We start from the raw sequence: 16,833 nt of genomic DNA on the forward strand, positions 1-16,833 counted from the left end.
TAGGAATGCTTTAGGGAGCTGCTCTCTTGAGCCATCTGAGTCCAGCAATCAGTTGCCAATAGTCATTGAGCTGCTCATCATGACCGTGATAAAAATGAGCCTGTCATGACCTGGTAATTCTAGTACATACAGCTGGCCCCTTCTATACACTTAAAAAACCCCACCCTAGGAGGTTCATGAAGAGTTGTTTCTGAGCTCTTCCTTGAGGACAGCAAGGTGTTGAAGGAAAGACACTGTTTGCTCATTTAATCCCATAAGAATGCAGCTCATGCCTCTGGCAATTGCTCTGCCCCACGGCTTGGTGGATCTCATCGTGCAGGGAAGCAGCAGAGGGAGCTGGGGTTGCTTAGCCTGGAGTAGAGGAGGCTCAGGGGAGACCTTCTTGCTCTCTACAATTGCCCTTTCCCCCTCCTCTTGGGAGTTGATGGTGTGCCTTACACTTGCTGTGGCTTTTCCATCACTGGGGCAGTTGTCCAGCAGGTGACAGCCCTACTCCAGCAGGTCACTGCACAGGGTGAAACCTGACCTGCTTCTCCACCAAACTATTGCTCAGCTCCTTCCTTGTAGAGAAGCAAGCCCCAGGATAGCTTCAGTGTCTCCTGTTTGCCAGCATCCTTGTCCTTGATCATCTCATGGCATCAAGGTAACAGTGTCCTCCTGAGCTCATTGCCTTTCATCCTCATCACTTTCTTCTGGAGCTCTGCTTTCAAGGGGACTTCACTGGCACTCCTATCATGCTGGATCCCTCCAGCTGTTTGTTTCAGTAGCCAAGTGCTTCATGAGCCCAATGCAAGATTTGGAGGCTTCAAGACTCGAGATTCCTTGTGTGTACGAGGCAGAAAGAGCTTTTCCTCTGCTCTGCTGATGAGACACTGCAGCTGCTCTGTCCCTGCCTTTGGTCACTCCTTGCTTTCAAAATCCTGAACAAAACCCTGTTTTGCTCCTCTGCTGCTGTTTCTGTGCCCTGGAAGGTGAGTAAGCTCAACACACTGCCTGTCTTCAACTGATCCACACCTCCAGCCTCTCCAGCACGTTGTCTGCTTTGTTTACTGCCATAAATAAGCCTATCTTGTACTTCACTGCTGATAGCCCTGCGGAGGTGAAGTGATTGTGGGGGGAGCCTGCTGGGCTCTGCTCCAGCTCCTCTGTCATTAGCACAAGTGACTTTCAAATACTCTGATTGCTAATGAGGGCTGGTGGGAGCGCTGTGCTTAGGAAACTGTTTAAAAGAGCCCCAAAGAACAGAACCAAACCAAAGCAAAGCACTTTTCCTGGTAAGTAGGTGCAATATGGGCCTGAGCCTCCGAGGTGGGCAACTGGTGCTGGTTTTGCAGATGGTTCAGATTCATGCTGCAAAAATGTAGGAGAGAGATGTTAGAGCTAAGACAAAGAGAAACAGACTTTGGTTTCTTAACTTGCCATTTATTCACCATTGTATCAGCTCTTCCTGGGAGGTTATAAATAACCCCACTATTGATCTGATGCCTTTGGGAAAGAATTCCTCTCTAGAGTGATGAGAAGTTGGCAGCTGCCTGGCCCCGAGTCCTCACCTCCCATTTATCCACTTGGCTTTGGGATGGACTCTTTGAGGAGCGGTTCTGGCCCACCCTTGTCCCCACAGTCTGTCCCCCTCACCACCAAACACACACATCTTTGAGGGCTTTTTCCTCCCCCTTGTTGCTGGACTGTCCCAGCAAGTCCCTAAAATGATGCCCTTTTGCCCCTCTCCTGCAGGAAACTTTATCTCCCCGGTAAATGACACCCAGAGCTATTTTGGAGCTGGGCTGCAGAGGGAAAGCAAAGCACGTCAGCAATTTGACTGGAGGAGGACAACCCAGAGGAGGGGTGGGGAGGGGAGGAGGGGGCCTGGCACAGCCTAGCCTCAAGCAGCAAAGCCACAGCCAGGGGACTCGGGGGGACCTTCTGCTGCACGTCCTTGCATCGCTGGGGTTTCTGTTTTATTTTCCAGGAGGGGAAAGGGGGCCTGGGAACCAAACCCAACATGGTGTCCCCACATCCTCTGCTCCCCTTTTCCCCCTTCCCCCTTCTGTCATCTCAGTAGGAATCGGCTTTTTCTTACCCTGCCCAGAGCTTTGTTTCTCCTCAGACTCTGACGAGAGCCCAGGTAAGACCTAATCCTTCAGCTCAAGAGAAGTGGACTTGGGGATGCTAAGAACCAGCAGGAAGTGGAGAAGGTTTGTAGTAGCTGAGGGAGGGGTGAGGTGATTTCTGTCTCGGTGTTGCTGTGCTGGAGGATGTCTTGCTCTGTGGAATTGCTTGAAGATGACGCTAAAGGTGCAGGTAGTAAATCCATCCTCCTTCTGGGCTGACCTATCTAGGGGCTGTTCTGCTTAACTGCTCCTGGCCATCTTAGTAAAAGAGCAAAGATCACTCTCCGGAGGAGAGGGGGGAAATCAGGTTTCAAGCTGTACTTGATGCACTTTTAATCCTAGACTGGAGATAGCAGTGTGCATGGGGGGGAAAAGAGTATTTCTAATTCCTGTGGAGGGGAGGCAGCAAGGAGTGCTTAAAAGGTTTTATTTCCAGGACACAATCTGAGTGCTGCTTTCCCTCCCCCCCGCCCCATGCTTCTCTCCTGCATCGATACTGGTTCACACCACAGCCCCCCACCCTCCTCGTGTTTCTACAAATGGCTCTGAGGAGAGATGGAGAGAGATGGAGCTCGACAGCTGAGGCTATTTTCAGCCCTACAGCTCAATGGGGTGGAGTGGCTGTAATGACAATGACGTCCACTTGTTAAAATACAAGGGCTTAGGTTGGAGCCTCACTGCTAATTGTCCCTGTGGGAGCTGTGATCCTGCAACACCCTGGGGTAGGAAATCACACGTGCTAAAGCTGGAGGCAGCTTCCAGCTCAATGTAAGGGAGTTTCTTCTGATGGTGACGGAAAGGAGTTGGGATGATTTGGTTCAGTGCTGGTTGGAGCTCGTTTGGTTTGGGCAAAGGAAAAAAAGCATGGAGCACTGGTGAGGCCACACCTCAAATCCTGGGGTCAGTTTGGGGCCCCTGACTCCAAGAAGGACATTGAGGTGCTGGAGCATGTTGAAAGATCAGTAAGGAAGCTGGTGAAAGGTCTGGGGCAGAAAGGTCTGGGGCAGAAGTCATGCGAGGAGTGGCTGAGGGAGTTGGGGTTGTTCAGCTTGGGGAAAAGGAGACTTGTGTGAGTGGAAGATGATCTGACTGCTTGCCTGCTGCTGGGCACAAACCATCTGACTGCTTGCTGTTTCTTGCTGGAATTTTCTGGTGGTTTGACTCTTGTTGTGTTTGAATATGTGAAACTCTTCAGGTTAGCTGATAAAGGGTCGATGCTGGGAGGATGAGGCGGTGCAGGACCCTTCCTAAGCCACTCGTGAGTGTTTAGCCCCCCCGCGAAGGTCAGAAATGTAAGAGTGTCTTGCCTTGAGCTCAGTCAGGTTTTGGCTGAGGGCTGCTCAGAGAGTTTAACACCATGGCAGACAATAACCCTTAACATCTCCCCTGGACTTTGGCTTATTGTGGAGGCAACAGGTGACAAGGAATGAAAATGAACCTTGCCCTGAAATGGTTTAGAAGCTTATTGCAGTAGGGTTAGTTCAGTGCAGAATGATGGAATGGTTGGGGTTGGAAGGCACCTGAAAGATCATCCAGTTCCAACCTCCCTGCTGTTGGCAGGGACACCTCCCACTAGACAGTTAGGTCAATGCAGAGTGATAGAATGGTTGGGGTTGGAAGGCACCTGAAAGATCATCCACTGGCAGGGACACCTCCCACTAGACCAGGCTGCTCAAGGGCCCATCCAGCCTGGCCTCCTGGTGTATGGAGTCTTCTCTGTCCAGCAGAAGGAGGCCAGTCCTCCAAAGCACCATGGGAAGCTCTTCCATCTGCTCATCAAATGACCTTTAAAGATGCCAGAATCTGTTGTCCCTCACTGCTGAGGAATTTCCAGCAGCCCAAGCTGAGCTCCAAGGCCAGCTCCTTGGTGACAGATACCCTTCCTGCTCTGATGAAATGGGTGTCAGATAAATTCTGCCAGCTCAGATGAGTGCAGCAGAGCTCTCACTCTGCTTACACCTGATTTGGAGCTGCAGTGGGCCTGTAGCACTGGCTGTGCTGGTGTGCATTTCACCCCTGCAGTGAGTGCCCTGTCTGCTCTGGTGGCTTGTAGATGTCCATCAGTGCTCATCTGATGTCACTGAGCTTGCAGCTGACATGAAATAATCTGCACTATTTCAAAGCTGCCCATTCCCTGGGAGGCTGTTAGAAGTATCAGGGCTGCTGTTTCCCCCTCAGTAGGACTTTAAACATCAAAGGAAATCTGCACTGCCCATCTGCTGACCCATCCACTTCCCTTCCCACCCACAGATGCCATTTCCTGATGGTTTTAGAGGGAGCAACACATGCAGATAGCCATCTAAACGGCACTGATCCCTTGATTCTTATCGAGAGCTGCTGCTGCAGTGGTACTCTTTGAACACTTGGGAAGGGAAGCAGAGATGGGAGGTTCCCTGTCAGTCTTGTCTTTCCCAGCAGGAGAGGTAGGAGTGCAACCCCTGGCATTGTTGAGGAAATCCAGGAAATCTGAACTCTGAAGGCAAGGAAGAGACCCCAGATGAAGTTTGCTGGGAGGTTGTAGCCAGGTGGGGGTTGGTCTCTTCTCCCAGGCACCCAGCACCAGAACAAGAGGACACAGTCTCAAGCTGTGCAAGAGGAGGTTTAGGCTGGATGTGAGGAAGAAGTTCTTCATAGAAAGAGAGATTGGCCTTTGGAATGTGCTGCCCAGGGAGGTGGTGGAGTCACCATCACTGGAGGTGTTTGGGAAGAGCCTGGATGGGGTGCTTGGTGCCATGGTTTAATTGATCAGATGGTGTTGGGTGATAGGTTGGACTGGATGATCTCAAAGGTCTTTTCCAACCTGGTTAATTCTGTTCTGTTCTACTCTGTTCTGTTCTATTCTGTCCTAGTCTATTCTCAAAGAAAGGGCAAAAGAGGATTGAGGACATGAGCAAGCAGGCATGGGATAGGTCTTAATGTGGTGTTGGAGAGGACCTCCATGCTCCAGGTCTATATTTACTTCAGTGGTTTTTATATGGACCTCAGTGGTCTCTCAGGTTTAGGTTTCTGTCCCTGCAGAGGTCTTGCAAACTCAAAGTCTCCAGCTGTGCAAGTGTGCAACTAGTGGCCATGTTTGTCTTGGGAATATGTTACTAGATGGATGCTGTGGTGCTTTGTGCTCCTGGCACAGAGGTACAGGGGATAGGGCTCCCTTTCAAACCACTGAATTGAAAGGCCTGGGCAGAGAGCAACCTTCCACTCCTGTCCTCTCTCAAGCCAGAGAGTGTCACCACAGGCTGCTGACTGCTTGGGGTGCAGTGTGCCATGGTGTGGGACCTCTGCCTTCTCAGAGGGTGTGAAGGCTTTCCAGAGGCAGGTCAGCATTTGTAAAGCAACCTGGAAGAAGGGCAGTGAAGCTGGTGAAGGGTCTAGAGCACAAGTCTTGTGAGGAGTGCCTGAGAGAAAGTTATAGAATCAGTTTGGCTGGAAAAGACCTTTAAGCTCACCCAGTCCAAGCATTCCCTAACTCTGCCAAGTCTGGTGCTACCCCATGGCCCTTGGCATCACATCCCTGTGTTTTTTCAGCACCTCCAGGGATTGGGGGATTCAACCACTGCCCTGGGGAGCTTGTTCCAGCCTTTGAGAACCATGAAGGAGTTGCTTCAACCTAAACCTCCTCTGCTGCAACCTGAGGCCATTTTCTCTCATCCTATCACTTGTTACTAGGTAGAAGAGAGCAAGCCCCACAGTATTTGAATGGAAATAAGGACACACATCAAGTGCCAAGTGGCTTTGCTGTGCTCAGAAATACCCAGATGGGAATCATCTGCTGCAGATGATTAATCACAGAAGGATTATAAGAAGGAATATGACACTGGTGGATGTCTGAGATTAATTGGAAAGGGCATCTGCATTGACTAAGTTTATTCATGCTTTGTGGCTGCTCCTACCACTTCCAAGGGAGCTGTCCTGGCACTTGCAGAGTTCATAATTTATTTCATTATTTCTTTTCCCAAGTTTGAGTGTACTTATTAAAAATATCAATTGATCACAGGGTGTCAGGGGTTGGAAGGGACCCAAAGAGACCATTGAGTCCAACCCCCCTGCCAGAGCAGGACCATACAGTCTAGCTCAGGTCACAGAGGAATGCATCCAGATGGGCCTTGAAAGTCTCCAGAGAAGGAGACTCCACAACCTCTCTGGGCAGCCTGTTCCAGTGCTCTGGGACCCTCACAGTAAAGAAGTTCCCCCTTTTATTGAGCTGGAACCTCCTGTGCTGCAGCTTACATCCCTTGCTCCTTGTCCTCTCCCAGGGAGCAAGTGAGCAGAGCCTGTCCCCTCCCTCCTGACCCCCAGCCCTCAGAGATTTATAAACATTGATCCAATCCCCTCTCAGTCTTCTCTTCTCCAGACTGAACAGCCCCAGGTCCCTCAGCCTCTCCTCCCCAGGCAGTGCTGCAGTCCCCTCATCATCCTCATAGCCCTCTGCTGGATCCTCTCCAGCAGATCCCTGTCCCTCTTGAACTGGGGAGCCCAGAACTGTAAGGATTATTCCAATTCTTTGTTAAATTGATGAACAAGTTACATTTCACAGACAAATAAAATCTTGCCCATTCAGTAGGTCCACAAGGCTCTCCTCTCCTAAATGTCTTCATCCCCCTGAGCTCATGGGATGCTTTTTATCCCATTTCAAGTTACAGAAGTCATGCAGCATATCTAAACTGCTTGATCTGCCTTAGATACAGGAGTAGGGAACTGATCATGCACCTGGCCACTGGGATCCTGGGCAAGCTGCTGTGGGTGCCCCTGCTTTGGCAGGGGGCTTGGACTGGATGATCTCCAGAGGTCCCTTCCAGCCTCCATCATCCTGTGGTAATGATCATAGAATCATAGAATCCATAAGGTTGGAAAAGACCTCAGAGATCACCAAGTCCAACCTGTCACCCAAGACCTCATGACTACTAAACCATGGCACCAAGTGCCACATCCAATCCCCTCTTGACTGCCTCCAGGGATGGTGACTCCACCACCTCCCTGGGCAGCACATTCCAACGGCTATAGAATCAATAAGGTTGGAAAAGACCTCAAAGATCATCAAGTCCAACCTGATAAGGACAATGAAGCTGTGCCTAGACTGTTCTAGATGACAGATACCCTGACACCACAGCAGAGCACCAGTGCTTTGCCTGCACCACCTGACCTGCTCTCTCTCTTTACATTTACTCTTCTTCCTTTCACCCTTTAGCAGCCCAAGATGGATTACAGCTCCTTCAGCGGAGTCCCCAGGTTCCTGACCCGGCCCAAGGCGTTCATGGTGTCAGTGGGGAAGGATGCCACCTTGAGCTGCCAGATCGTTGGGAACCCCATCCCAGTGGTGAGCTGGGAAAAGGATAAACTTCCAGTGCAGTCTGGGGGGAGGTTTAAAACCACGGAGGATGGAGATCTCTACAGGCTAACGATCTACGATCTGAGCCTGGAGGACAGCGGCCAATACATCTGCCGGGCCAAGAACACCATCGGGGAGGCTTTCGCCGCCGTCAGCATCAAAGTGGGAGAGGAGACCACGGTGACCGAGTCGGCTCCCTACTTCATCCAGAAGCCCTCCTCCATCAAAGTGACGCTGGGGGAAGACGCCATGTTCCGCTGCAAGGTGCAGGGCAGCCCTCCCCTCTCGGTGAACTGGGAGAAGGACGGGAGGTACCTGCGGCACCGAGCCGACGCCGGGCGCTTCCAGATCGAGTCCGCCGGGGAGTCCAACGCGCTCACCATCCAGTGCGCCCGCCTGGGGGACAGCGGCACCTACACCTGCCGGGCGGAGAACCTCATCGGCGCCGCCAGCGCTTCGGCCGCGCTGGTGGTGGAGACGCAGGGCCCCTCCAACCCGGGCGGCGGCGGCCCCCACTTGGACGCCAGCTGCGGCAAGACGGCCTCCTTGCTGTCCCACTTGCAGAAGAGGCGGGAGGAGATCAGGAAGATGGACATCTCCCACGGGACTCTCGACCACACTTACTCCACGACAGAGGGGCTGTCCGGCTTGGGCTATGGCCTGTCCCGGGACTATGAGAGGGCGGCCAAAGGGGGGCGCAACGCCACCCTGGGGGCATTGACTCGCACCTGCAGCGTGACGGAGGGCAAGCACGCCAAGCTCAGCTGCTACGTGACTGGGGAGCCCAAGCCCGAGATCGTGTGGAAGAAGGACAACCAGGTCATTCTGGAAGGGCGGCGCCACGTCATCTACGAGGACGACCAGGAGAACTTCGTGCTGAAGATCCTCTTCTGCAAGCAGGTGGACAATGGCCTCTACACCTGCACCGCCTCCAACCTGGCAGGCCAGACCTACAGCTCCGTGCTCGTCACCGTCAAAGGTGGGTGCTGGCCGTTCTCACCGGCGTGGGCAAGGGCTGGTTGAGACAGGGTGAGAGGGAATCGGCACAGAATCAACCAGCTTGGAAAAGACCTCAGAGATCATCAAGTCCAACCTATGACCTAATAACTAACACCTCCTGACAACTAAACCATGGCTCCACGTGCCACATCCAGTCCTTCTTTGAACACCTCCAGGGATGGGGACTCCACCACCTCCCCGGGCAGCACATTCCAATGGCCAATCTCTCTTGCTGGGAAGAACTTTCTCCTCACCTCCAGCCTAAATTTCCCCTGGCACAGTTTGAGACTGTGTCCTCTTGTTCTGTTGCTGGTTGCCTGGGAGAAGAGACCAACCCCCACCTGGCTACAACCTCCTTTTAGGAAGCTGTAGACAGCAGGAAGGTCTCCCCTGAGCCTCCTCTTCTCCAGCCTAAACTACCCTCCTCTTCTCTTAAAACCCAATGATTTTAAGCTTGAGGAGGTAGGTTTAGAGTGGAGCTTACAAGAAATTCTTGACAGTGAGGGTGGTGAGACACTGCCACAGGTTGCCCAGGGAGGCTGTGGATGTCTCTTCCCCTAGAGGTGTTGAAGGGCAGGCTGGATGAGGACTTGAGTAATCTGTTCTAGTGGGAGGTGTCTCTGCCCACGGCAGAGGGGTTGGAACTGGATGATCTTTAAGGTCCTTTCCAACCCAAACCAATCTATGATTCTCTGAGGTGCTTGCAAGGAGACAGCCTTCTGAATTGGGGTGGCAGCATGAGCAAAATCCAAAACTACTGCAAAGGAGAGTGGGTTAGATGTGGATGAAGACCTCCATCTATAAAAGGGTTTAAGCACTGGAAGATTTGACTTGGGAACAGTTTTATTAGCAGTCAGAGACAGTAGAGCTGGCTAGTTGTGGGGCAGATGGAATGAAGCAGATCTCCAGAGCTTCCATCCAGCCTGGTTTCATAGCAGTCCAAGAGATCCATTACCATTCTCTGGACCAGTGACTGCTGAAGCCCATCTCATCCTCCAGACTTTCATCACATCTGGGTTTATGCTCATCAGAGGGTTTAGTCAAACTGGCACACATGTGCCATCTAAGCAGTAGTAGAGGAAACTCCTTGCAAGCTGAGCACATCCCTTGGGGACCTACTCCAACTCTAATTACACTCCAGCTCAGTTTTCCTGTTCACAGTCACCCCCCAGCAGCCTTGTTCTTGCCAGGCTTTGCAGCCTTCTCCCAGCTTCTGTTGCTGGCTAGCCTCTGGTCCCTGCATGCCCCCAGAGCTCTACCAGGTCTGGGATGCTGCTGTTTGCTGTAGTCACTGGTGAAGAACTTGCCTTCAGAGGGTCCCTCCCCACTGGTGGAGGTCAGACCACATTCCTCAGAATGCTGACCAAATTGTGCCCTGCATTTTCACATAGGGAGCTCTAAACTTCCAAGCTGCTCTCCAGTTTGGCAAGGTTACAGCAGACAGTTTGCAACCCAGGGAGCACCTCCAAATTAGCTCTGAGATGGAGAAGCCTTTACCAGTGAAGTGTCAAAATCAGTGGTTTTGGCAGCAAAATAAACAAGAAAGGCAAATGAGTAGGACAGCTCTGAGTTTCACAGTCAGGGTAAAGACTCTGAGCTTTGGTTTTCTGCTTTCCCTTTTCTGGACCTCTCTTTTCACACTCCCTGTGTGACTCAACCCCCCACAGCCATCAGTGACACTTGATCTGTGGAACTCACTGGCACTCATCCCACTCGTTGCTATCCCTTGGAGGTGCTGAGTGGTGTTGGGAAGGGCATTTGTCCTCTTCCATAAAGCTCTGATTACCTCATGAGTTGGGACTGGGAGCTGAAGACCAAGGCCGGCCCTTGGGTGGTTGTTCACTTTGAGGGTGGCTCAAACTCTGTTACTTGCCCAGCACCTGTCTTGCAAAGACAAACACCCTCCCATCTGCCCATGCTTGTTCCAAAGCTGATGGGGAAAGCATGTGAAGCAGCAGGCACCCTGGGGAAAAGTTATTGATCAATGTCCATTGTCAAGAGACAGCAGTGAGTCAGAGTGGAAATGTTGATGGTTTGTTTCTTTGTTGTGCCACAGCATGTTGGGCTTTCTGACCAGGCCAAGGCTGCCATGGAAAATCTCTCTATGGTGGTTATAATTAGGCTCTGAATAATGACCCTCCTTGGTGTCACCAGAAGTCCTTTTTAGTCCTTCAAAGAGAGCCCAGAATGTTATAGCAGTGATGGGAGCTTTAAATTCTCTTGTTTATGTCACGGGTGATGCCATTAGCTCATCTGCCACTGGCTTTAGGGAGCCAGGTCGTCTTGCCACACAGCCTTCTCTTTGCTCAGTCATGCAGCAGAAGCCTCACTGTCCAAGGAGCCACTCTTGGTAAGCAGCACTGCTGTGTGGGGCTTTCTGCCTGGGACACTGCACCCACAGCCTCTGGCTGGGGCAGCAGGGCAGACAAGCTCCATAGGTTTAAATATGGAACCCACAATTCCAGTGCAAGAGTCTGTGAGACTCACAGCATGGCTTGAGCTGGAAGAAGCCTTTCAGATCATCCAGTTCCAAGCCCCTTGCCATGTGCAGAGACACCTCCCACTAGAGCAGCTTACTCAAGGCTTCATCCAGCCTAGTCTCAATTCCAGGGCTGAGGTCCCCACAACCTCTCTGGGCAACCTGCTTCAGTGTCTCAACAACCTCAGAATCCAGAACTTTTTCCTAATGTCCAATCCAAATCTAAGCTGCTCCAGTTCAAGCCCAGGGCTCCTTGTACTTAGCAGCCCATGCCCATTTCAGTAGTCCTTTTCCAGCTTCCCTGTAGGCCCCCTTCAGCTAGTGAAATGCTACTCTAAGGTCTCCCTAGAGAGTTCTGCAGGCTGAACAGCCCAAACTCCCTCAGCCTGTCCCCTTCAGGGAGGAGCTCCAGCCCTTTGATTATCTTTGTGGTCTTCCTCTGGACCTTCTCCAACAGTTCCATGGCCTTCTTGTGTTGGGGGCTCCAGAACTGGATGCAATCCTCCAGGTGAGGTCTCACAAGAGCAGAGTAGAAGGGCAGAATCATCTCCTTTGACCTCACTTCTTTTGCTGCAGCCCAGATAATATCTGTGTGTCTGCTAAAAGTAGGAATCATGAAGACTGCCAGGTCCAGCATCCTGTCAGTGAGGTGGCTCTAGCTCTCTCTCAGGGTATAGAACTGGGTATAGGTCAAACCTCCTCTAGAAAGCCTCCTTTGTGCTGTCAGCCTAGAGCCTAGACACAGGACCTCTGCTGAACTCATTCCTTAAAGATCACTGAGCTAAAAAGAGATTTTTGAGCTCTTCCTTGATGAGATGCAATGGATCAGATGTAGCTACAGGGCAGAATGTCAGCCTCATAATTAAGGAAACCCAGGAGCTGATTCCTCTGCTTTGGAAATCCTCTTGGATAGGCAGAGGGAATTCTAGTGTCCAGAGCAGGGATGGAATGACAAGCCACACACTGAAACCTGAGGTGTGAAAGTAGTTATGAAACACTCCCCAGGAGCAAACCTGTCTGCCAGGGAGCTTTAGACTGGGCATTAGGAACAATTTCTTCCCCCAAAGGGCTGTGAAGCCCTGGCCCAGGCTGCCCAGGGCAGGGGTGGAGTCCCCATCCCTGGAGGGAGTTGGCAGCTGTGGAGATGTGGCAGGGAGAGACATGGTTTAGTTGGTGAGCTAATGGGTTTAGTGGTTGGACCTGATGATCTTAAAGCTCTCTGCCAACCCAAAGGATTCTATAGTCCTGTTGGTTTGGTTCTTGGTTGTGGGGTTTTGTTTGTTTGTTTTTTCCCTTTTCTCCCCAAACCAAAGAGCAGAGGGGCTGGGGGGAACACAAATAACCAACCTAACATTCCTAAAGGCTTTGGAGATGTCCTGAGGCCATGTGTAAAGCTAGTGAGAGCAGTGTACAAGCCTCCATCCTTGGGCTTGGGCCAAGCAATGTTCATCTCAGTCCCTGAATACAGTAATCAGATACTGTATGAAAAGGTTAAAGGTTGCAGGCCAAACAGGAGAGAGGCTGGAAAAACAGCCTGGGGCTGAGGCCACTTTATTCCTCTGAGCTGAAGGAATTTTAGATGACCATTGTTATGGCAGCCACATTTGAGACCTGAACTGAGACAGGAGAAATGTGGAGGGAGAAAGGAAACAGGGAAAGCACAGAAACTGGGAGGAAGAGCAAAGGCAGCAAGTGCTGGCAGCTTGTCCATGCATTTCTAGCTAGCTCCCTTTGGAAGGATTCTCCATGTTCTTAGTCTCACTGGATCATATTTGTTAGGCAGAGGGAAAACTTGCCTCTGGAATAATAAACAAGAACAGGCCAGGAGAAGGCCAGGACCAGGCAAGAGGAAATGTGGGCGAGTGAGAAGAGCAGGTCAAGCCTTGAGAAGGTTAAGAAAACATTGGCTGCTTTGCAGGCTGTACCTATTCTTAGCAAAATATGTGTTAGCAGGGCCTGCTTTTAAAGACAACATCATCTTGTTGCTGCTTTGGTTGGTGTGGAGCAAACAAAATGCCTGTGATGTTCTGGGGAAATATGTTCTCAAGACAAGCAGCCAACTTGGTGTCTGCTCTGAGCTCCTGCAGCTTCCCCCTGACTCCATGAGCTGCTCTTGCTCCCTGCTCCCTCAAGCTTGGGCTCTGCTCTTTCTGCCTCACCTTTTTTCCCAACAGGCAAATTTTTGTGAGTGATTCTATGACACTGCTTAGTGACTGTAAAGAGAGAAGGGTTAGTGAGCTGGCCAGCTGCTCCAAGGCTGGGAGGACACTGCTGTGCTTCTCAGGTGCCTCTCCTGTTTCCTTCTGGCCTTTGGGATGTGCTCTTAGTGTCTTCTCAAGACTCTTTCCTATCTCACGCAGCAAGACTGCATCCAGCTCCTGAAGGCTGGCAGCCTTCTGATGAAGGCTTTCTTGCTCTTGCCCTCTTGCTTGTTTCCCTGGCATGAGAATTATAGCTGCTTCACTCCTCCTGGCCACATGAGTTGCTTCCAGAGGAGAGGTTGGTGTGGGCTGCCCAGGGAGGTGGTGGAGTCAAGCATCCTTGGAGGTGTTCAAAGAACATGTGGCCATGGCACTTTGAGACGTGGTTTAACAGCCATGGTGGTGTTAGGTGGACAGTTGGGCTTGGTGACCTTGGAGGTCTTTTCCAGCTAAAGCAATTCTGTGAGTCTCTAGGCAATTCCCAGGCAGAATCTGAGTTGCCTGTTGGTTAAAGCACAATGGATATTTGGAGTGTGGGCAGAACAGGTCTCTGTAGCCATAGCCCTTCAAGGCAAGAGGTTCTGGCCTTGAGTTGAGGTGCATGAAGTCCTCACCAAGTTGATGTGGTGAGCTAGAGTGACCTTCCTGTTTCTGAAGGTATTCTATGGGTTCTCAGCCAGGTTTGAATCCTGAGATACAACCAAAGCAGTAGATAGCATTGCTCCCCCTGTCAACCCCTTACAGTCTGATATCTCTATCCAGGCTATGCTCAGCTAGAAATGGCTGGAGGTGTTTATGTGACAGCTGCAACCATGGCTGTGCCAGGGCTGGAATGAATGACCTGCAGAACTGAAGGCCTGAGTTTCTAGGGCCTGAGTTCATAGAAGAGCAAACCAGATCAAAGACAGCATCCTCCTGTCCTAGTGGTGGGGAAGGAGGTGATAGTCTCAGAGGCTAAGCTATGAATTGTACAGAATAGAGGTTCCTGGACTTCAAAGTTTGGGTGTGGGATGTTTGAGGGCCTCAGTTTGTGTTTCTCCAGCCTCTAGAGCACTGAGTGGGATGTGTCACTGTGGGCATGGGTTTATATATCTAAGACAAACCTAATCCTGTTTGGCTTTCAGTCTAAGACTTTCCATTCCCCACTGCTAGTGAGCGCAGGGAATGACCAGCCTGGGAGGGTGAATGGTCAGGGAGAGGGAGAATGGAGGCACAAAAAAAAAGGCTGTGAGGTGCTGAGGAGTTCTTAGAAGATGAAGGTTCAGGTCAAGATCTGATGTCTCATGAGGCATAAGTGGTGATGAATCACCACTGGCTAATCCAAACCTGAGTGTGGCATCAGTCCCGTGGCTGTGACCACTGGCTGTCCTCTTCAGTCCAGCTTCCCTTTCTCCAGCTGGGTGGAGAGGTACAAGGATGATTTCACAGCACAGCTGTGGCTGGAATTAAACATTGTTCTGTCTGTAAAATGTCCTCCCACACTTCCATGCAGCTGTGTTGCAGGTTGGGCTACACTCTTGTTTCTCTCTAAGCTGGAGCACTGCAGATCTGTGCCTGGAGGAGAGCAGAAGCAGTTGGGCTGCCTGGGCTCTTCCTTTAGTTCTTTTATTGTCATTGACAACAGCTGGGGAGGAGGATAGAAAACTCCTCCTTTAATCACCTCTGTGCTTCCCCCCACACCTGTAGCTCTGTTCACAACCACTCCTCCTGTAGCTGTGCTGAGGGATGTGGCTTAGTGCTGACCTGGCAGTGCTGGCAGCTGATGAGCTTAAAGGTCTCTTCTAACCAAGAGCATTCTGTGATTCACCTTTCTGGGCATTTTCAGATACCCTTGCTGAGCTTGCTTCTGCTGAAAGACTTCTAGAACATGCCTGTACCAGCTGACCAGCTCAGCTGCTCACACTCACCTAGGATTTCTGCCCTGTGCCTGCTCCCTGTCAGCAGCTTGTTTGCTCCTCACCCACCTGCAGCATCTGTAATGACTTGGATGGGAAGGGGCTGCTGCTATCTAGAGAGTCAGCCTGGTTGGCTTCATTTTGTTGACTTCACTAAGTGAGAAGGTACACCACAGAGATGTTCACAAGGGCAGAACTGATTAAGGTGATGCTTCACCAGCTTGCTCAGGCTGCTTGGGATTAGAACAAACTTCTCTGTGTGGTGTTGTGGGGCAGGTACTGCCGTTGGGGCTTGCTCATCTTTAGGTAAGACCTTGAAATTCTTCTGCTGGGATCCAGGATTGCTTTCAGATGACAGCAGAACACCTCCTGTAGTAGGGCTTGGATGACAGTTCAGGACAAACCAATCTCATTCATGAGAACTGCTACTTGGTTTAGTTTTATTCTAGTGACTTATTTCCTTGCACCTCCCCCTGCAGCCCTCCCTAAACTCTGCTTTCTCCTTTCTGGGTTTCTCCTCTTAAGAGCCCTCAATAGTTTTATTCTGGTGACTTATTTCCTTGCACCTCCCCCTGCAGCCCTCCCTAAACTCTGCTCTCTCCTTTCTGGGTTTCTCCTCTTAAGAGCCCTCAATACCCTTCAAGAAAAAGCTGACGGATCTTGAAGTGAGGGAGAAGGAATCTGCCACCTTCCAGTGTGAAGTGCCTGTTCCTAGCACGGAGACAGCTTGGTTCAAGGAGGAAACCAAACTCAGGCAGAGCAAGAAATACAACATCGAAGAGGAGGGCACCTATCGCCGGCTCACCGTCCAGGACGTCACTGCAGACGATGATGCTGTCTACATCTGTGAGATGAAGGAAGGCAGCAGGACCATTGCAGAGTTGTCTGTCCAAGGTAAGAGACAAGGTTGGCCAAGTCTCACCTGCCAAGAGTGTGATTCACAGGTGAGACTCCAGACTTGAGCTTGTGGATATCATTCACCCCAGGCATGTGAAGAGCAGCGGACTCCCTCACGGTGTGAGAGGAGAACCACCTGTGGGCAGCCCATGGGCCCCTGGCTCTCCTGCCAGGGTGTACCTGGGACACAGGATCAGAGAGCAGGGACAGATTGGGTTGCTGCACAAGCTGTGTCACCTGGTAGGGAGCTATGCTTCAAGGGGCTTCCTAGAAGGCCAAGTCCTTGAGCTGTAACCTAGCACTCTAGAATTTCCTTAACATGATCCCAAACATGACATGTGTCTCCTGCCACTGTCTTACACTTGTCTTGTCTGTGGTCTGGTGAACACAAGGCTGAATTCTGCTCAAGAGTGGTGTTGACCTCCCTGGGAAGCTGATTTAGGAGTTGTGGTTTGTGGTCCAATGTGTGGTGCAAGTGCAGTCAGCACCACTGTGGTTTCAGATTGGAAAGCAGATCCATTCTCTGTATCCCTGAGAAGTAACCAGCTGCTTACTGGTAACTTTGATGGAGGTAAAATCCCAAAGGCAGAGGAAAGACCTCCCTGCTGCAAGTCTGACCTGCTTTAGCAAAGGTTGGATGTGAATTCCCAGCTGCTGTGGGCAGCAGAAGCTGCACTGCTGTCAAATCTGTTCTGGGCAAGGCCACTTAGCTGCTGTTTGCCTAACAACAGACCCACATGGTAGGCTAGAAACAGGAGTGACTGCAAGCCAGACAAGACTGTTTTTCTATCTTTGAAGAGCACAATGAGTCCTTGGGATTGTCTGTTCTGTGCCACTTGGAGCCCAGGAATTCACTTAGGGATGTCTGCACAGTGTCCACAATGTTTTGATTAGGTGGAGACGAGACAGGGGCTGGAGGGAAAGT

The 16,833-nt window shown here is 51.1% G+C and overlaps 1 protein-coding gene across 26 annotated transcripts in view; it reads left to right on the top strand.

Annotated features, from left to right (window-relative positions):
* Positions 1-1,889: 1,889 nt before the first annotated feature.
* OBSCN (obscurin, cytoskeletal calmodulin and titin-interacting RhoGEF) overlaps positions 1,890-16,833 on the top strand; it is a 179,934-nt gene continuing 164,990 nt past the window's right edge. For all 26 annotated transcript variants that reach the window (XM_068145854.1, XM_068145856.1, XM_068145855.1 and 23 more), the window contains exons 1-3: positions 1,890-2,125; positions 7,297-8,416; positions 15,636-15,905. In XM_068145854.1, coding sequence (XP_068001955.1) covers positions 7,306-8,416; positions 15,636-15,905 — 1,381 coding nt within the window. In that variant the 5' untranslated portion in view covers positions 1,890-2,125; positions 7,297-7,305. The remainder of the gene's footprint in view (positions 2,126-7,296; positions 8,417-15,635; positions 15,906-16,833) is intronic.

Source organism: Melanerpes formicivorus, unplaced genomic scaffold, assembly GCF_026170545.1.
Source record: "Melanerpes formicivorus ecotype bairdi unplaced genomic scaffold, bMelFor1.0.p_v2 SCAF_13, whole genome shotgun sequence".
Lineage (NCBI taxonomy): Eukaryota > Metazoa > Chordata > Aves > Piciformes > Picidae > Melanerpes > Melanerpes formicivorus.